Source organism: Mytilus californianus, unplaced genomic scaffold (assembly GCF_021869535.1).
Source record: "Mytilus californianus isolate M0D057914Y unplaced genomic scaffold, xbMytCali1.0.p SCAF_7, whole genome shotgun sequence".
NCBI classification, from domain to species: Eukaryota; Metazoa; Mollusca; class Bivalvia; order Mytilida; family Mytilidae; genus Mytilus; species Mytilus californianus.
The window spans coordinates 94,606,380-94,627,686 of NW_026262723.1; the positions used below are offsets into that span (position 1 = coordinate 94,606,380).

The 21,307-nt window shown below is 33.2% G+C and overlaps 1 protein-coding gene across 1 annotated transcript; it reads left to right on the plus strand.

Moving 5' to 3' along the window:
- Window positions 1-915: 915 nt before the first annotated feature.
- Window positions 916-19,464, plus strand: LOC127708638 (myosin heavy chain, striated muscle-like). Its single transcript, XM_052213680.1, has 27 exons — window positions 916-965; window positions 1,355-1,637; window positions 2,610-2,753; window positions 3,294-3,478; window positions 3,735-3,852; window positions 4,235-4,327; window positions 4,678-4,741; window positions 4,944-5,146; window positions 5,664-6,065; window positions 7,115-7,462; window positions 7,700-7,894; window positions 8,237-8,324; window positions 8,841-9,216; window positions 9,536-10,001; window positions 10,190-10,545; window positions 10,861-11,008; window positions 11,191-11,769; window positions 12,879-13,075; window positions 13,288-13,420; window positions 13,601-13,817; window positions 15,029-15,269; window positions 15,509-15,962; window positions 16,358-16,597; window positions 16,825-17,025; window positions 17,410-17,589; window positions 18,254-18,296; window positions 19,165-19,464. The coding sequence occupies exons 2-26, from the start codon at window positions 1,437-1,439 to the stop codon at window positions 18,257-18,259; spliced, it is 5,835 nt and encodes a 1,944-aa protein (XP_052069640.1). The 5' UTR covers window positions 916-965; window positions 1,355-1,436; the 3' UTR covers window positions 18,260-18,296; window positions 19,165-19,464.
- The last annotated feature ends 1,843 nt before the right edge of the window (window positions 19,465-21,307 follow it).

Consider the following 21,307-nt stretch of genomic DNA (forward strand, 5'->3'; position numbering starts at 1 on the left):
TTTATACAATTAAAGAAAAGATGAAAGACAAAGACGCACAATAGAGTAAAATGAAAGATGCTAGAAGTAAAAGAAAGAATATGTACCCAACCAAAGCAAACATTATTTATGGCAAACTAACATATAATCCTTGAATATTTCATTAATTAAGTATTGTCACGAAAGCATAAATATCACATGCTTATTGCAAAGAGGTTAGACGATCCAAGGTCAAATAACTTATTTGTAGACTTATTATAAATGGTTTAAAAGGCGGAATTTATTCCTGCATAAAATGAAATATATGTTGACAGAGACTAGGAGCACATGAACAAGACTTGAAACAATTTCTATGAGACAAGATTTAAAAGAAGAATTAAAGTTACAAATAACTTAACACGTTAAACATGATTCTTTTATGAAAGTAAACTACACGTAAAATACAAGATAAGCAGGCCAATATAAAAGATTCGAAAATCTGGTAAAACAGATTGTATATTTCTTATGCAGAATAACGAATTTATTTCTTTTTCTATCATTTTCATACTTTAAAGTGTACCTTAATTATTAAATAAAGAAAATATTAATTCCATAATTCATATGTTAAGAAAATATTAAAAACAAATCATATTCCCAAAAATACGACATCCAGTGAACATAGGGTTAAAAGATTGTATGCTTGGTAGTGAGGATCAGTGATTGACTGCCAGATGAAACATCAATATCTGGAGATAATTAACACCCCCGATGTATAATATTTGGCTGTGCATTAATTAACATAATGTGAAAGTCGACGATAACCCAAATGATGACAAACACGTGGTTTACAGTAAGGTGATATATCCATATTAGTATTCTCATGGGTTTCCAAAAACCGATCAATGACAAAGATAAGCCAATCAGATAACAGGGAATTAATTGGTGTCCGTGCCTAAGTATAAAACTAAAGAAACCCTTGATCCGAGCACCAGAACAGCTTTAGACTTGTAAGTATAGTGTGTAACCCTTCATTCCAAAACCCGTATACCCTTATACCTTTGTACTATATACATCTTTAATGTGAAAGTTTAAGGACTTTCAAGATTAATTTTCTTTCTCATAAATACTTTATGGAAAGGATTAATCTAATGGAATCTAAAATTTGAATGTGATTTCTTTTCTTATTTTGCATTTGATTTGTATTATAGTACCGGTAACTCATGGATAAATGTGATATACCATATTGAAATGAATGATTTCCCTGGGGAAAAACCCCTATTATCCCTTATAAACTCTGATTTTACACAGAAAACTAATATACTAACACCTGTATAGTTTAATAAATAACCAATTTTCTTCTTCACAAACCCTTAACATTTAGCGCTATTCTTTGCAGAGTTATCTAGAGCTGTCTCTGCAAATCAACACGGACTTGTCCAGAGTATAAAAAGTCTCCTTAGCACTTTCGCTTTATCAAGATGTCGTCCCAAATTGATCCCAAAGATCCGGACTATCCATACTTAATGGTGGATAGGAAGAAATTAATGGCGGAGCAAACCAAGGAGTTCGATGGCAAGAAAATGTGCTGGATTCCCGACGATAAAGAAGGATTTGTAAAGGCTGAAATTCAGTCCTCTAAAGGAGATGATATTACAGTAAAATGTATCGATTCTATGCAGGTACAGTCTTAAATTTGTCCTATTCTTCACTACTTTTTTGTTTACTTATGGATTTAGAACGAAAATTTTCATTTTTGATTAACTCGTAATGAGACTTAGATGTGATAAATTTGTTTAAAGATAGAGTGACAATATCTATTTGCAAGTCAAACTATACGTTTTTCATTAAAATTGAGAATACTCATGGTTTTATTATTGGATGTATGGTTTTATTATATGATGTCCTTTTTAAAATGCTTGTTATTGAAGCACAAGAAATGTGTTCTGTACATAATCATGTTATCATAATGATATTATTCATCGTGTCCTAAAATATTAAACATATTGACCGTCCCAGACGCTCATCTTTGACTTGTTTCAGTAAATATTCAATTTAAAACTCGAAAATCTTCTTTTATAATATTTGAGTTTTTATTATATTAAGGAGCTATTTAAATAACTAACAACTTCGGAAGATCATATTTTCATGCTCATCTATTTTTGAACTGAAACTATAATATTATGCGCAAATCCATCATTATTCACACACAGTCGATAGTTTGACTCTCAATTCAATAACGCAATCTTTTGAAGAAAGGTGGATCAATTCCGAATAGAAACTCTAATACGAAAATCTACGTCCCTTTTATCGGTTCGTGTTTTCAAAAAATGTGAAAAATTTATAATGAAAAATTAATGAATACGTTAGACAACATTTGTTTTGGATGGCTGTGATGTCAAAAAAATGTAATTTTACATTGTAACTTGAAATGCGAAATGCTAGAAGATAATTCACGCGCGATATGTTGTAATTTGGTCCATTAAAAGACCCTGGAAATAGACGTAATACGCTAATTTTCACGACCCTCTCACCTTAACATACAATTTTCTTGGAGATGCGTGTAATGTTTGCCGCTAGACGTTCAGCATTCATCCAACAATCAACCATGCTACGACAGACTTTACTAAATAATATGTTTTACTTCTTTACAGGACAGAACAGTTAAAAAAGATGACATCCAACAGATGAATCCACCAAAATATGAAATGATTGAAGACATGGCAAACATGACATATTTGAACGAAGCTTCTGTACTTCACAATCTGAGAGCTAGATATTCCAACTCACTTATTTACGTAAGTTTTTAAATCAGTGAATACTGCAGAACAATTATAAATTCTTTCTCGTTGTACTTTACATTAATATCTAATTAGAGTTTAATCTTAATGACAAAGTAAAAAAAATCCTTATCATCCCATGATTTCTTTTTCTCTCAAACTTTATGGCCATTTAATTACATAATTACATGGATGTTTTTTAAGAATCTGCACTTTTGATTGGCTGAAAGCTATCGCAATGCATTCCAATATCAAGTTGTATTCAGCATTCATGGCAGCACGTGCTTCTCATGACAACGTCAAAACAATGCATATTAAAACAAACGAAAAATGTGCTATAACTCGTAATTTCATGGTTGTAGCTTAAAAATGTAATCCGCGCTTCATACTAAAGACGTGCGCACGATCAACGCTTTTACAAACCTGTAGTATTTCAAAAAGAAGCATTTATAATTGTTAATACATTTATGAATAAAAGAAATGAATCAATGGATATAGGAATCATATAGGTAAAACATAGTTTAGACAAAATAATGTAGATTTATTTATAATTTGCAGACCTACTCTGGACTTTTCTGTGTTGCCGTAAATCCCTACAGACGTCTCCCAATCTACACAGACAGCGTTGTTGCTAAATTCAAGGGAAAAAGGAAGACAGAGATGCCTCCCCATCTGTTCTCTGTTGCTGACAATGCTTACCAGTTCATGTTACAAGATCGTGAAAACCAGTCTTGTTTGATTACGTAAGTTCTGAAAACACATGTTGCTGTATTTTTTATCATTTAGCCACCTTAAAATCTTTTCTAGCCCTCAAAAATTCTAAAATACAGTTGAACAAAAAATGTGATAATTTTGAATCTTTTGTTCTCTTTCTCATGTACATATACATCATTCATAATGTTTTCTTACTCCTTGATCATTAGTACTTTACATAACATAGTTTCTAGCTCTAAAGATATAAAATCGATTTCATGTAAATCAAATCACTTTCTCTTACAGAGGTGAATCCGGTGCCGGAAAGACAGAAAACACCAAAAAAGTTATTATGTACTTCGCCAAGGTCGCCGCCTCTCTTGCGAAGAAAGAGAAAGAAGAGGAAGACGCAGCCTCCAAGAAGGTGAATATTCATGCATGTTATGCGGTATGGGCATGTTATGCGGTATGGGCATGTTATGCGGTATGGGCATGTTATGCGGTATGGGTTTTGATCGTTGTTGAAGGCCGTACGGTGATCCATAATTGTTAATTTCGACGTCATTTGGTCTCTGGTGGAGAATTTTCTCATTGGCAATCGTACCATATCTTCTGATTTTTATATGTTATCATTTATATTATTTGTCAGTTTGAACTGTAAAACATTTAAGAGCTGAAAATTAAATGCAATAGTCAATATCTATATGGAATTTGCTTAGCACTTACTTCTTTTCAAATTTTAATTCAATTTAGGAATCCAGATTTCTGTTCATCATAAATTAAAACATGTATTTGTACATTTGAAGGGTTCATTGGAAGATCAGATTGTACAGGCTAACCCTGTACTTGAAGCCTACGGTAATGCCAAGACTACCAGAAATAACAACTCATCTAGATTCGTAAGTATGCTCGAACTGCTTGCCGTGTTAACTTGTTATTATCGGCATTAAGTCTTTTAAAACCTATATAATAATACCAATAAATTCAAGTTATATGTATATTTATCCACAAATAAAATACAAGCGTGCTGAAAAAAGCGTTAAACACCCATCAACCAATCAATCGATCGAAATATTAATCCTTTAATTTAACAAAAAAGTTCAATGAATTTTGTGTCGAAACATATAGTGTAATTTAATAGTAATCATATATTTTGTTTTCCTTTGCGAGATGCTGAAATTGCGTTTGAAAAGAAATCTTAAAAGGGTTATATACATGTGCATTCCTTTATCTCCTTTTTATTTTACAGGGAAAGTTTATCCGAATTCACTTTGGTCCTGATGGTAAAATTGCTGGTGCTGATATTGAAACATGTAAGTTTTTATATGTTTCTGAAATATTTTGCTATAGAACAAATTCAGAAAATTTCATACTTTCATTCACTCATAAATAAAGTGTCTAGATTTCAAAGGATATACGCCATTTGAGCCGCTTTCTTCAATATATACTAGTAAAATTATTTCTAAAGATGTCTATTTTAAAATTGTATTACACTAACTTATTTTTCCCCAACAGATCTGCTGGAGAAATCTCGTGTTACTTTCTGCTTATCTGCCGAGAGAAATTATCACGTTTTCTATCAGCTGATGACACCTGCCATGAAAGACCAACATGAAATGATGTTACTTACCCCAGATCCAGCTCTTTATACATTTATCAACCAAGGTGCTCTGACCGTCGACTCCATTGATGATAATGAGGAAATGAAGCTTATGGACGTAAGTACAACAAAAACAATTAGACTTTCCAAAATCAACGCGCTTTAATTCTAACCACAGATTTTCGATTTTCGATGAGATCTATATATTCAAATTGGATAGCAGGCTGCGGTAAAGCTTTTGCTCATTGTTGAAGGTCGTGCGGTGACATATAGTTGCTAGCTTCCTCGTCATTTGGTCTCTTGTGGAGAGTTGTCTCATTGACAATCATACCACATCTACTTATTTTTATCTTATATGTAGTTCAGCAAATGAAGAAGTTTTTTCGTTAATTTATCCTCTACTGTTATTGATATGAAATCAAAGCAGATTACGAGGAACCTTTCAAAGAACATAAGACAATACCTTACTTAAATACTTGTACAAATTGAAATGGCTTCTTAGACTCTGCCCCTATGTTCATCAAATAACACAGGGTAATGTTCTGAAGCAATTGTCTACTTGTAATTTTTGCACGATCGGCAAATTAAATAGAAATAATATAGCTTAAAATATTTAAACTTCTTTTCTTTTTCAGGAAGCTTTCGACATCCTGGGCTTCACAGCCGATGAGAAGAAGAGTTGTTACAAGTGTACCGCCGCTATCTTGCACATGGGTGAAATGAAATTCAAACAGAGAGGCGAACAAGCTGAACCTGACGGCACCACAGAGGCTGAAAAAGTTTCATTCCTCTTAGGAGTTAATTCAAACGATTTCATTAAATCTCTGGTTAAGCCAAAGATCAAGGTCGGTACAGAGGTAGTCGCACAGTCTCGTACCAAAGATCAAGTCGTCAACTCCGTCAGTGCCATGTCCAAATCTTTGTATGATCGTCTGTTCAACTGGCTAGTGAAGAGAGTCAACCACAGTCTTGATACAAAAAACAAGAGAAATTACTATATTGGTGTACTAGATATTGCAGGTTTTGAAATCTTTGATGTAAGTGGTTTTTTTATGTTTATCATACTTACCTTTTTTTTTATTCTAATTTTATATTCAAAGCAACAAATAATTTCTGATTAAAGTTTAAAAATTGGAACTGCCTGCATGAAAACCAGCATGTCATACTATTTGCATTGTGTCAATGTAATAACATAGAAAAAGAAACATAATGAAATACTAGAAAGTAACCAAATATATGAAAGGAAAATCCTTTTTAGCTCACCTGGCCCAAAAGGGCCAATTGAGCTTTTCTCATCACTTGACTCGACGAAACTACTGAGTTAAATTAAACCAAACTTGGCCTAAATCATCCTTAGGGTATCTAGTTTAAAAAATGCATCCAATGACCCCGCCCATCAACCAAGATGGCCGCCATGGCTAAAAATAGAACACGGGGGTAAAATGCAGTTTTTGGCTTATATCTCTGAAACTAAAGCATTTAGAGCAAATCTGAGAGGAGTATAATTGTTCATCAGGTCAAGATCTATCTGCCCTGAAATTTTCAAATGCATCAAACAACCCCTCCCCTGAATTGGTAATTTTAAGGAAATTTTGCAGTTTTTGGTTTATCGCTTGAATATTATAATAGATAGAGATAAACTGTAAACAGCAAAATTGTTCAGCAAAGTAAGCTCTACAAATAAGTCAACATGATCAAAATTGTCAATTGACCCCTTCTGGAGTTATTGCCCTTTAATGTCAATTTTTCACAATTTTTCGTAAATTTTTGTAAACTTTTACAAAAATATTTTCCTGTGAAACTGTCCAAGTTCATTATAGATAGAGATAATTGTAAACAGCAAGAATGTTCAGTAAAGTAAAATCTACAAACAAGTCACCATCACCAAAACAGAGAATTTTGTCATGAATTCTATTCTTGTCTATAATGTGTGTCCTTTGTTTAATATGCACATAGACCAAGGTGAGCGACACCGGCTCTTTAGAGCCTCTAGTTATATCTAGTCTTCATCCTGATTATGAAATGAAATGAGATGGAAGACAACTTAACACACGTTAGTATTTCATCAATTTATTTTTTTTTGCAGTTCAACACATTCGAACAATTGTGTATTAACTACACCAATGAGAGACTTCAACAGTTCTTCAACTACACCATGTTTGTACTAGAGCAGGAGGAGTATAAGAAGGAGGGAATCCAGTGGGAGTTTATCAACTTTGGTATGGACTTGCAAGCCTGTATCGATCTCATCGAGAAGCCAATGGGTATCTTATCCATCCTTGAAGAACAGTGCATGTTCCCTAAAGCTGACGACAAGTCCTTAAAGGAAATGTTGTTCTCCAACCACATGGGTAAATCACCCAACTTCACCAAACCAGGAAAGGCAGCCAAGGGTGCGAATGGCGACTTTGAACTCCACCATTACGCCGGAATTGTAAGTATAGTCATAGAAACAGGATAGTTCAGTTCAGTGGAACTGCAGAACTTTTTATTAGAACGTTTAATGACAAACCATATAAATGAGAAAATAACAATATCAAAGTTTAATGACACACCAATTATATGGGAAAACCAATATATCTGTCTACACGTCTTTATTTTCAATTGTTACATTTATTGAAATTATTAAAGTTATTAAAATAAAGTTATTCATTTATCTCAATTACCAAAGGTACCATACAATCTCAAGGGATGGTTGGACAAAAACAAGGATCCTATCAACGAAACTGTAGTAGCATTGTTGCAACAATCAAAGGAGCACTTAGTTCAGACCCTCTTTGCAGCAGAAACACCTGCTGAAGGAAGTGGTGGACCTAAGAAGAAGAAGAAGTCGTCTGCTTTCCAGACCATCTCTGCTGTACACAGGGTAAGTCAGTCTATAGGGATGTTTGTATTTCAGCCCTTTGAAATGTCAAATAATCATTGAAAATCTTATATTTGTTTTTATGTTGTTTTACATAATCAACCCGAATTGTGTACAAATCTGTTGTCAAATATCAACATTCAGAGTTTTGCACTAATTTGTATTATTGAGGTCGTCTGTTTATATATAAATCAAAATCATTTAAAAGACTTGAAACATACTTAATATAGCCATTGTTATTCACAGAATTAAATAGTTGCGAAGAAATCTCTAGTTTTTACATCTTGAAATTGTTTAAAATAATAACAATATAGATTTCTGGCATTATTTATTTCATTTTCACAGGAATCTTTGAACAAATTGATGAAGAACTTGTACGCCACCCATCCTCATTTCGTCAGATGTATCATTCCAAACGAATTGAAACAACCAGGTAAGTCTTAACAATACAATATACCATTGAACATGTGATTGATTGATTGATTGATTGTTGGTTGCTTAACGTCCAGTGGCAAATATTTCATGAATATTCAGGACGAACATTTGAATTAATTGCCATACCACTAGGGTTCGAGCTACAAAAATCCGTTATATACCAGCTATATTCGTTAAAGAAAAGTATGTGGAGATTATTTTAAAATGTCATATCAAAAAGCGCTTATTGTGTCCTTAAGCCCGGTTTAAAAAATATATAACAATACCAGAATCAAATTGACCACTGTAAATATAAGAATAAATTAAAAGTTGAAAGATACAGAAAATAATTAATTTGTATGCATTCATTGAATTTCCAGATATAGAAAATAATTTTGAAATCTTTTCATTAAATGTTTTAAATTTTCTCTGCGGGGAATATATGATAATGATTACAATTATTACCAGAAGAGTAATCATTGGGCGTGGCATGCTTCTTTAGAAAGATAATACCTGTATTTCTCATTGTTTCCAGGTCTTATTGATGCCGCTTTGGTATTGAATCAGCTCCAATGTAACGGTGTACTTGAAGGTATTCGTATCTGTCGTAAAGGATACCCAAGCAGAATCATATATGCAGAGTTCAAACAAAGATACTCAATTCTGGCTGCCAGTGCTGTACCACAGGGATTTGTTGACGGCAAAGTTGTCACAGAAAAAGTACTTTTGGCTTTGCAGCTGGATCCAGCAGAATACAAACTTGGAAACACTAAAGTCTTCTTCAAAGCCGGTGTTTTGGGTAACCTAGAAAATATGCGTGATGAACGTCTTGGTGCAATCATTTCCATGATGCAAGCCCACATCAGAGCCTTTTTGATCAGGAAGGCATACAAGAAACTTCAGGATCAAAGGTTAATACTTAATGGTGTATTAGACCATCATTACAATTGAATACAAAAGAAAAATACTAAATACATATGTTAATAAGATCATTATTTCAAGCTAGTTTTTTTTTCTTTTTTAATTAGTGTTTCGAGGTAAAAAATATTGTAATGAAAGTCTTTACTTGGGATAAAAATGTTCGTCTTTGCTCCTATTCGAATTTATTTTACCTAAAATGTCCTTTCCTTTTAGTTGTAATTGATAATGTTAAACAAGACTATCCCTACCTTCCTATCTATCTTAATCTTGATTTACATAAGATCCTTACTTTTTCTTTGTTTACATTAGAGTTGGTCTGTCTGTCATCCAGCGTAACATCAGAAAATGGTTATTACTCCGCAACTGGCAGTGGTGGAAGATGTACGCCAAAGTCAAACCTATGCTGAACATTGCCCGTGAAGAGGAAGAAATGCAGAAGAAACTCGAAGAGATGAAGAAAATGGAAGAGGATCTAGCCAAAATTGAAAAGATCAAGAAAGAACTTGAAATTAAAAACGTTGAATTGTTGGAACAGAAGAATGACATGTATTTACAACTGCAATCTGAGCAAGATAATGTTGTTGACCTTGAACAAAGAGTAGAGCAACTTATCACACAGAAAGCTGAATTCGAATCACAAATGAAAGAAATGGAAGAACGTTTACTTGATGAGGAAGATGCTGCTTCTGAACTGGAAGGTTTGAAGAAGAAAATGGAAGGTGAAAATGCTGAGTTGAAGAGAGACATCGAAGATCTCGAGACAACATTGGCCAAGGTAACCATGAATTATATTCCTTAATTATAGTAGATAGCCATTTTTTCAGTATGAAGGCATGAAAAGGCTTTAAGTGAATATGATCCGAAAATTCATTGTGGTTTTTGGTTTTTATTTATATCGTTTGATTCAGTTTTCTGAGTCTGATTATGATATTGATTTTGGGTATTGATTTTATTATTAAATAGGCTGAACAAGATAAGACCCACAAGGACAACCAAATCAAGACTCTCCAAGGTGAGATGGCACAGCAAGACGAACAAATTAGCAAATTAAGTAAAGAAAAGAAAAACTTGGAAGAAGTTAACAAAAAGACACTTGCAGATCTACAAAAGGAAGAAGACAAAGTAAATCATCTCAACAAACTGAAGGCAAAACTTGAAAGTACTCTTGACGAGTTCGAAGATAACTTAGAGAGGGAAAAGAAAGTAAGAGGGGATGTTGAGAAAGCCAAACGTAAAGTTGAACAGGACTTGAAGGCAACACAAGAAGTTGTAGAAGAACTAGAAGGCGTAAAGAGGGAAATGGAAGAAGCAAACAGGAGGTATATACGTAATGTCTTTTGTTATCACATTTCTATGGTGATAATAATGATATATAAGATTCTAATACCTAAAACGAATGTGACCATAAGCAGTACTCGGTTTTCCACCTCCTTCGTTTGTGTTTAATGCATTTAAACACATATGTCTTAATAAACATTTGCCTCGTACCATTCCTACAAGTTAATCTAGGAAAGTGTTTTATGCAGTAAAATTGGCGTATTGGACTGTTTTCTTAATAAAATTTATTGTCAAATTATTCATAATGTATCTCTGTTTCTAATTTTAAAGGAATGTGCAATTATTTGTAATTTTAGGAAAGATACCGAGCTCAACAGTTTGAATTCTAGAATCGAGGACTGTGAGGGAGTTAATGCAAGTCAAAGCAGGAAAATTAAGGAACTTCAACAAATTATTGAGGAATTGGAAGAAGAATTGGAAGCCGAGAGAGCTGCAAGAGCTAAAGTATGTCAATGTAGAATTCTTGTATTATAACTATAATCATGTTATAAGTAATAGGTCAGTTGAAAGGGTATATATATATCTCCAGGTTACAACAAAACAAGTTGTAATTCAATATATTTCTGAACTTTTTTGATAATGTACTTTATGCGACAAAGCATGTTAACAATATTCCATTGTTTTAGGTTGAGAAACAACGCAATGAACTGGCTAGGGAATTGGACGAGCTTAGTTCTCAACTGGAAGAGCAAGGCGGTGCTACACAGGCTCAAATGGACCTCAACAAAAAACGTGAACAAGAATTGATGAGACTCCGCCGTGAAATGGAGGAAATGACACTCCAAAATGAGTCTCAAGTTGCTCAGTTCAGAAAGAAACAGCAAGAATCTTCCAACGAGATGGCTGACCAGATCGACCAATTGAACAAACTGAAATCAAGATTAGAAAAGGAGAAAAAAGATCTTAAACGCGAACTCGATGATGTCCAAAGTCAATTTTCTCATTCCATGAAAAATAAGGGTGTTTCAGACAAGGTAGCCAAACAGTATGAGTCCCAAATCTCAGAAATGACCTTCAAAGTTGAAGAAACCCAGAGAACAATTGGTGAAATCAATTCACAGAAATCCAAACTTCAAAATGAAGTGACTGAAATTAACCGACAACTGGAAGATGCTGAACACACCATTGGTAGTTTGACCAAGGACAAATCTGCCCTTAGCCATCAATTAGAAGAATCCAAACGTGCACTTGAAGAGGAAACAAGGGTAAGTTCTTATTTATTAAACATGCAAAATGTTGGTATTTTTCATTTCCTTACCATACAAATGCTTAAGATTGGTTACTTTACGTATGACAAAGAATTACTGTCAAACTTGCTTTCTTTTGAAAAATTTTCTATTTTTCTCTGAGCAAACAACTTTTTCTACTTTAGCAAAAAACAAACTAATTTTTCAATAACATACACGAATAAATAAATTCTTGAAACTAAATGTTGTATTTATTTTCTTCCTAATTTTATGGAAACAAATTGTTTTACACTTCCCCTCTGAATGATTATTTTATCCCCCCCCCCCCCCCCCCCCCCTAAAAAAAAGGAAGATGAATGGCCGATGCATTACCAGTTGAAACACTATCTGAATTCTTTTTTACTATCCACTTGGGTCTAGAATGTTTTTTTGACCTAACAGAGATCGATATCATTTGTTATCGTATACTATGAGTTAACAACTGATATTTTTTACAGTATGGTAATGGCATTCAATTAACGTTAATTCCATATTTTTTTTCAAAATAGTGCTTAGCCCGCTGATATGAAATATTCATTAACTGTGAAAAACAATATCAAGAAACATAAAATATCATCATGAAAAATACAAAACAGATAATGCTATATTATTATGCTTGGTTTTCAAAGTTTTAAAACTTTGGTATGCTCTATGAAAGTGCCGCCAAGTTCAGACTATTTCAGCAATTTGGGTCTGTCTGAAATGTTTTTTTGTCAGTGCAAAACATAAGTGTGAAATTTCTAGTAAGTATAAGTACGTTTGAATATTTTATGGATAAACATTTCTGAAATATAATTGAATATTTCAACTGCTTATGCTAACTTGCAGTGTAAATTGAGTAGTTGAAATCGATATGTACATTATTTACAATGATATTTTTTCCAAGTGGAAGTATATAATAAAAAGATCATGATATGACATTTTTATATCAGATGTATTATCCGACCCCGGCCGATAACAGCCCTCGAGTCTTCGGCTCTTGGGCTGATATCATTACCTTGGACTGCATGTTAATACATCTGATATTAAAACTGTCATGTTATATTCTAATAAAATATTTACTGTATAGTGACTTTTTGTTACTATAGATGCGCCAGAAATTCCAGACTGAGGTTAGAAACTTGAATGCTGACGTTGATACAGTGCGTGAAGCATTAGAAGAAGAACAGGAATCAAAGAGCGATCTCCAACGCCAACTCTCGAAAGCAAAGAACGAAGCACAACAATGGAGATCTAAATATGAGAGCGAAGGCGCCGCCAAAACAGACGAGTTAGAAGAGACAAAGTATGTATATCCTTAGTTTATAGGGAGAATAATTTATGTATAATGATAATAGTTTTCCTATCGATTTTATTGTAATATCCTTTTTAATAGTGTTTTTGGAGGAAGTCATGATTTAATTTATTTTTTTAAAACCTTTTCCTTTGAAAGAATTATCGAGAAGTACAATCTATTGTTAAGAGAACATTATTTATTTGTATTTTTTCTCATTTCAGACGCAAACTTTCTGCAAAATTGGCAGAGGCTGAACAGGCAGCTGAGGCTGCAAATGCTAAAGCTAGTGGATTGGAAAAGGCCAAAAACAGACTTCAAGGAGAACTTGACGACCTCCTTATTGAGGTCGAACGTGTAAGTATGAGTGAAATTTCGCGTATTTTGATAATATCTTTCTTTTAACAGAGGCCACTGAATAAAAAAAAAAAATTAACATGAATATACATGATAATTGACTTTCATCTTGGAATCAAATTAAAACATTATATAGATACATTTTGATCAACTATTTGTATTCGTATCTTACTTTTACAGTCAAATGTTAGTTCCAGTACTTTAGAAAAGAAGCAAAGACAGTTTGACAGGACGATCCAAGAATGGACTGTCAAAGTTAAAGAACTCCAAATTGAGATTGATACTGCTCATACCGAGGCTCGCGGTTACTCTGCTGAACTCTTTAGAGTTAAAGCTCAGTATGAAGAGACCAATGACACGATTGAGGCTCTCAGAAGAGAAAACAAAAATCTTGCTGGTAAGCTATACGAATGCAGATCTATTAATTTTGAAAATAATTGGATTTAAGGCTCGTGAATCTATCTATATATAATAAATATTGGATATCTATATAACTAAAGGCACGAATGTGTCGGATTTTCAGGAAAACACTTGGCTCAATCTTCTAGAGATAACGTTTAGATTGTGCAGATTTTCTCGTTTTAACATATAAGCTCTTTCAAGCATAAATCTTTTTGCGTTTATATATATATATTATATATGCGCCATTGAAAATTAAATTATCACAGTAATAAAACAATTGTGGAATGTCCATGACGTCATAAATATTCATACTGGATACCTAGATGTAAAGACTATTCAGTGATGTTTTAATGATGTTTAGTCTGCCAATTCCACCCTTCTAGATCCTTTCAACTGTAATCCCGATCCAAAATCCGCGGAGGGATCCCAATTACACGAGACCGCTTGGTTAGTAAAATCTGGTTCCGATTCCCACGGAGTATAATCCTCCGTTGGAATCGGATCCAGATCTTACTTATGAATTGCACAAGTGTAATTGCTCCTCGTGATTTGGATCCCTTCCGGAGATTTCAGATCGGGATACACGGTGTGTATCGTGTAATCAATAATTACTAAAAATTAACGACTATATACTGTAACGCTATAAGTGTTGCCTCCTTTTGCATCATCCCAGTTATACAAATAATAATATTTAAAAATGAATATCCAGGCCTGGTGAAGACTGAAAAAATAAAATTGCCCAAGACAAAATGAAAATGATTACTTTAGTATTCTGCCTTACAAATTGCAGGAAACAGTTGCGTTTCAAAAGTGAAAATCAATTTCATCGAGGCCAAAAATATAAGTCGGACTAGCATCTGGTGTAAATGATTATTCATCCCTTAATCACCTTTAAAATAAATGGTCGTCCTCTAATTATCTAAAGTTTTCTTCATACCCGCGCGGTTTACTTTCAAGTAACGATGTAAAACTTTAATTTCCAACTTAAATGTTCATTGGTGTTTGCATATTTGTAATGTTTGTTTTCATTAATATTTCACATCGAGATTGAATGTTTCATTATTTCGCATCGAGCTTGAATGTTTCATTATTTCGCATCAAGCTTGAATGTTTCATTATTTCACATAGAGCTTGAATGGTACTTAAATCAATTCATATCGTAAATACGGAAGAAGATTCCAATAAATATAAATTATGTGTTTATAGATGAAATCCGTGAGTTATCTGACCAACTAAGTGATGGTGGCAGGAGTTCCCACGAGATCGAAAAAGCTAAGAGACGTCTTGAGATGGAGAAGGAAGAGCTCCAATCTGCTTTGGAAGAAGCCGAGTCTGCATTGGAACAGGAAGAGGCTAAGGTTGTGCGTGCTCAGTTGGAAATTTCTACAATCCGAACTGAAATTGATAGAAGAATCCATGAGAAGGAAGAAGAATTTGAAAATACTCGGTATGTTAGAAAAAAAATCTTACTCATTTGAAAATTTTTGCCATGTCTTTCCGAATGTCTGTCATATTAAGAGTAGGTTTTTTTAATATTAATGATGAAAATATTTTTCATTTATAATAACTTATCTTGATTAGTCATTTAAACAATGTCAAAATTTGATGTTTTATGCTTTAAAATTAAAACCTAAGAAGATTTTAGGATCTTTGATACTTTCTTGTTAACTGCATGTTTATTTGCAGACGCAACCACCAGAGAGCCCTTGAATCCATGCAAATCAGTCTGGATGCAGAGTCTAAGGGCAAAGCTGAGGCACACAGGATCAGAAAGAAACTTGAACAAGACATTAATGAACTTGAGATGGCTCTTGATACAGCAAACAGAGCTAAGGCCGAAGGTGAAAAGAATCTTAAGAGATATATCGTTCAAATTCAAGAGCTCACTCTAAAGGTCGAAGAGGAAACACGTGCACGTGATGAGTCACGTGAATCTTACGTTCTGATCGAAAGACGTTGCAACCTTCTTGTCAGCGAAATCGATGAAGTCAGATCAGCTCTTGAACAGTCCGAGAGAGCAAGAAAGACAGCTGAAAGTGAACTCTATGAAGCACAAGATCGCATCAACGAATTGGCCGCTCAAGTCAGTTCAGCACAAGCTCAAAAGAGAAAAGTTGAGGGAGATATGCAAGCCATGTCTGTAAGCACATTTGTATTTATTATTCAAATACCAGCCAGTTATTTTGGAATGTATCACTAATAGAACTATTTTAAAATATAATTTGAAAAGGGAAAAGTGGTTTCCATTGTACAAAATAATATGAAATAAATGTTAATCAAAAGTAAGATTTAACGTAATGGCTGAGAGAAATTCAATATTAGAAGTAAAACTACGAAGACAATAATGCTTGAAGTTCTAAATTCAAAGTCGAACTCGATTATACTTAATGTACTATAGTATACTTTTAGAAGGAGAACATTGTATTCCAATTAAGGACCCACAAAGGGCATAACATTTGGCATGACAATAACACCAATAATTCGAGTTTAAACAATAAAATAATATTTATATGGTTCATTTACTTACCTGCTTAGGCTGATCTGGATGAACTTCAAAACGAGATCAAGGCAGCCGATGACCGGGCCAAGAGAGCCGCTATGGATACCACAAGAATTGCTGATGAACTCAGAGCTGAACAGGAACACAGTTCTCAGATCGAGAAAATCAGAAAGTCTTTGGAAATAACCATAAAGGAATTGCATGTCCGTGTAGACGAAGCCGAGTCGAGTGGTGTTAAAGGAGGCAGAAAAGTCATCGCCAAGTTGGAACAGAGAGTAAGTAAAATTTCAGTAGTAAAAAGGGGAAAATTCTGAATCTTGTATTAATGAATAGTTCATCGACGATTATTTTAGCATTATTTAAAAAAAAATTATAAAACATAACAACCTGTTTTCTTTATTATTGTTATACTAAGAAATAGACTAAGATACTACACCGCTATCAAAAATCGGTAAACACAGTTGTAATCTGATTATTATTTTAATGACTATTTCCTCATTAGGTCCAAGATCTGGAGAGCGAATTAGACAACGAACAACGTCGTCATGCTGAAACACAGAAAAACATGCGCAAGGCTGACCGCAGGATGAAGGAATTGGCCTTCCAATGTGACGAAGACCGCAAGGGCCAAGAAAGACTTCAGGACATGATTGACAAACTGCAATCCAAAGTCAAGACATTCAAACGTCAAGTCGAGGAAGCTGTAAGTCATTTATTTGCATTTTTCTTCTTTTGATCTTACATCCTTTGTAATACGATTCTGTGTTTTAAGGTTTCAATTCTAAAATAAAGAAATTACTCTATAAAAAAGTATGGTATACAAATTTAGTATGATAAAATTCATGTCAAATGTAAAATCTTATCGATAGTGAAAGGTTACAATGTAGTTATTACATTTTACAACTTCCAAAATAGATACTTCAGGAACACAACATTACTTGTAAGATTTTTTTTTCTGGTGAAAGAAATACAACTTAAAGGTAAATAGAGTGTCGAATTCCCCAATCAGATTCGCAAGTAAAGTTATGTCAAGTTGGTTCTTCAAAATTTTGTCAGAAACATTTTAATGGATTCTCTTCCATTTCAGGAAGAAATTGCTGCAATTAATCTGGCTAAATACCGAAAAGTTCAGAGCGAACTTGAAGATGCCGAAGAGCGCGCAGAGAGTTCAGAAGCCTCCCTATCAAAACTTCGTACCAAAAACCGTAGCTCAATGTCCAGTACAAGGACAATCAAAAGTGTTTCTGTTAGCAACATGAGCTCAACTGTAAGTAGTTATATTAGCTAAACTATATCTTAATTGTTTTATTGATATCTTTATATTTTTGAATATTCTTGAATTTAAAAAGTTACGATAGGGTAAATATGAAAAGACCAGCAAACGAATGAAATCAGTTACAAATCTCCAAAGTATATCATTATTATTGTCTGCAGTCAAACATCTCGAAACAAGAGCTATTATAAGATATCAAGATTCAAACTTTCTAGATTTCATTGTACACTCACTCACACCATGTGTGTTATAAGAGGAACAAATACAAAATAATACACTAAATATTAAGACAGTAAAGAACGTACTAATAGTAGATGTACTGTGATGATTATCAAAAGAACTTTTTAAAGTGTAAATAAAGCAGGGTACTTTTTTCAATACGGGTACGTTACATAAAGACAATAATCATTTCATTTTGATTTCGTTTGAATTTTATCGTCCTGAACATGCCTGAAATATTTGTCCCTGGACGTTAAGCAACCATCAATCAATCGTTTGAATTTACAATATAATTGTTTTGTATAAATTAAGACCGAATTCTTATCATAACTGTTCTTTCATTTATGCATAGAATGATTGGTTCCACATATATTCATTTATAAATAGGGGTCGTGAAAGTTATTTTATCCAATGTTACATTTCGTTCGTTTCTTTACAGCAGTAAGATGTGATGTATTCAAAGTGCCATAAGGAGATAATAGGTAAATATGGAGTATAAATTGACAATGACGTTCAATTAAGCAGCAACTTTTACATTTCAACGACAGTATTACAAATACTAAGTTTATATTAAGACTATTATTAAAACAATACAGTTTGCAGATGGAAAAATTACACTAATTTTAACGAGTAAACATCTTAACTTAGGCAAAGTTGACCTTTATTGACGGTTTTGGTATTTCTTTATAAGCTCTTCCGGTTTTGGTTTTTCTTTATAAGCTCTTCTGGTTTTTATATTCAAAATTTTAAAAAGATTTGTTTTTCAAAATTTCATATATATATAAAAATAAGGAGATGAGGTATGATTGCAAATGAGACAACTATCCTCGAAAGTTCAAATAAAGTGGATGTAAGCAATTATAGGCAACCGTACGGCCTTCGACAATGAGAAAAACCCTTACCGTATAGTCGGATATAAAAGGGCCCGACATGAAAAATATGAAACAATTCAATTGAGAAAACTAACGGCCTAATTTGTAACAAAACAATTAACGAAAAAACAAATATGACAGACATGAACCAACAGCAACCATCGAACTACAGGCTCCTGACTTGGGACATAAAGAATATGGCGGGGTTAAACATGTTTGTGAGCGCTCAACCCTCCCCCTAACCTGAAACAGGTATGTTCACCTTACTTGATATATAGGTTCTTACAGTAACAGGTGTGAAGCAAATCCCATTTTTTTAAGTTTTGATTTTTTTGGTTTTATGTTTTGTTTCGATTGGTTGCCGTCTCATCTAAAATTACACAGATCTCGTTTTATTCGTATCAAACATTTATATTGAATTATCTTTTTAAAATTTAGAAAACAAATCAGTGTTTTGTATTTTTAATTCTTTTTTCAGACTGTAGGACGGGAGACAACTCTGTTTTACCCTTTATAATGTGACACAGCCAGAGAGTGATGAAGACTGTTATGTAGTTACATGTGAAGTGGACGTATTGATTTAGAACGTCTATAATTGAACTTTTATCAACTTATTGGATTATTTATTTATTTTTTTATTCAAATGAAGATTATAGTTTTATATAGCGATCACTGGCATGTAAATATGTAATTATTTGTCTGTGTGATCTTTCTAGGATTTGTGTTACAGATATATATTTTCTCTTGTTATTCCCTGCAAATAAATATAAGTGCTCAACCCTCTGTGTTTTTGTTGAACAACCTGGTGGAATATTTGATGAATCAACCATCTAAACCTTTAATATATTTTACGATGTCTTATTTAAACTTGCTAGATTGCATATCGACTTAGGCCGTGTTCACACTGAAGCTAAAACAAGTTTGAAACAAGTTTAAAACAAGTTTAATTAAATTTTTAAACATTAATTATAAATAAATGCTGTATTAATTTTGGGAATAGTTGCAGCTATTAATTCGCTTTTGAATATAGAATTAAATGCATGTCAAACAATTGATCATTTTTTATTTCAAAACATGTTTCATACGGGCAGTGTCAACGCGGCCTGAGTGGATATACAACCAAGCAAGTTTTAAGAGCTTTTCTTGTGCAATCAATTGTTTCTAATGTAAAAGATCGTTGGTTTCTGTTTTTCTCCCCAACTCGGTGGATTTTGATTAACAGTTAATTGCTCTTGGTGGTTAGTTTTGTAGCTTTCACAATTTAGCTTAGAAGGGTAGTTCCTCGATATCAGAAAAGCTGATTAAAAGTTGAAGTGAGGCTACCAGAACAGATAAGAAAAATATAATGGCTTACAAATCAGAACAACACGCCTCCTTATATCTCAAAGCGTTCGTTGGATCTATCTTCAACAGGAACACATTATAACAAAAAAATGTGGGAATGAATTATTCTGTTGATTCTTCGTTGTTACTCCTAGAACGTCAATCTGCGTAGGAAACCTGCAAAATACTTTTTTATGGCGTGAATCTCCCTAGGAAACCTGCAATTGTTTGTTATGTGAATAATTTTCATCCAGGAATCTGAAAATGAGATGTGAATAAGGGAAATGTGGGGATTACGTCAATAAAACAACTGAGCGAAAATAACCATAAGACATCTAGAGGTCAATATATGACCTTTAACAAAATAATAAAAAAAGCCAACTTCATTTTAGTCGGTGAATATATTATTACCAGGTTAAAACCGAAAATAACAAAACGCACATTTTACTCCTGGAATGTTACATATACCAGATATAGGAGGTACAAAAGGAAATCCAATTATAATCGGTGAAAAATAAATTTCTGACAAAACTGAACATTATGACAGATATTTTTTTTACAAGAATTGCTTGTAAATTCTGTCATTTATCAACATCAATCCAGCTTTCGGGGGTGTGAAATATTATCATACTAGGAAGCTTGCCAATTCCATTAAATATAGATAAAATCTGCGTTCCTCGTTATCACACACGCTTACATACACCAATGTACATTTGTTGCTATACTTAAATAGCACGATAAAGCATTTATTGTTTTCTGTTCAGTAATCAAACTAAGAGACTTGTATAATTATGTTTCTTCATTAGAAATCTTAGAATACAACAACGCCCAAAACTTTCTTACGAAATTGGCAATACACTTCTTAACGGCACAGCTTGGACAAAGTTAGGACAAGATCCTTTCATGATTTTGATTTGGTCTAAAATATTAAAATTTCAAAATTTGATCAATTCTTTTCTTAATTCTTAAATTTATTTCTCACTTTGCTCCCTTGGAAATTTTCTTTCTTTTACCTTTCGAATGTTTTCCGCATTCCAGTCTTTTCTAACAATGAAACAATTGAAGTATTTGTACTGATACAAATCCCCAGTATTTATGATTTATCAGATGAAATACACTTAATATTTATATACCTTGGTTTGTGTTATCAAGATGAAAGAAATATAAGATGAAAGATGATCATAAAACTGATGAGCCTACACAATGCAGTTACCAGGAAACGGCTGCTATGTCCAAAAGTAGCTGCCTGTTATCGATATACATTTATATAACGAAAATTATAATTGGTTCAGGAAGTA

What these genes read in the sequence shown, in the direction of transcription:
- LOC127708638 (XM_052213680.1), top strand. Translation starts at nt 1,437, where the DNA reads ATGTCGTCCCAAATTGATCCCAAAGATCCGGACTATCCATACTTAATG. An exon ending in CCATCTCTGCTGTACACAGG is followed by an intron (nt 7,895 to 8,236) that starts GTAAGTCAGTCT and finishes TCATTTTCACAG; the next exon opens with GAATCTTTGAACAAATTGAT. An exon ending in TCGAGACAACATTGGCCAAG is followed by an intron (nt 10,002 to 10,189) that starts GTAACCATGAAT and finishes ATTATTAAATAG; the next exon opens with GCTGAACAAGATAAGACCCA.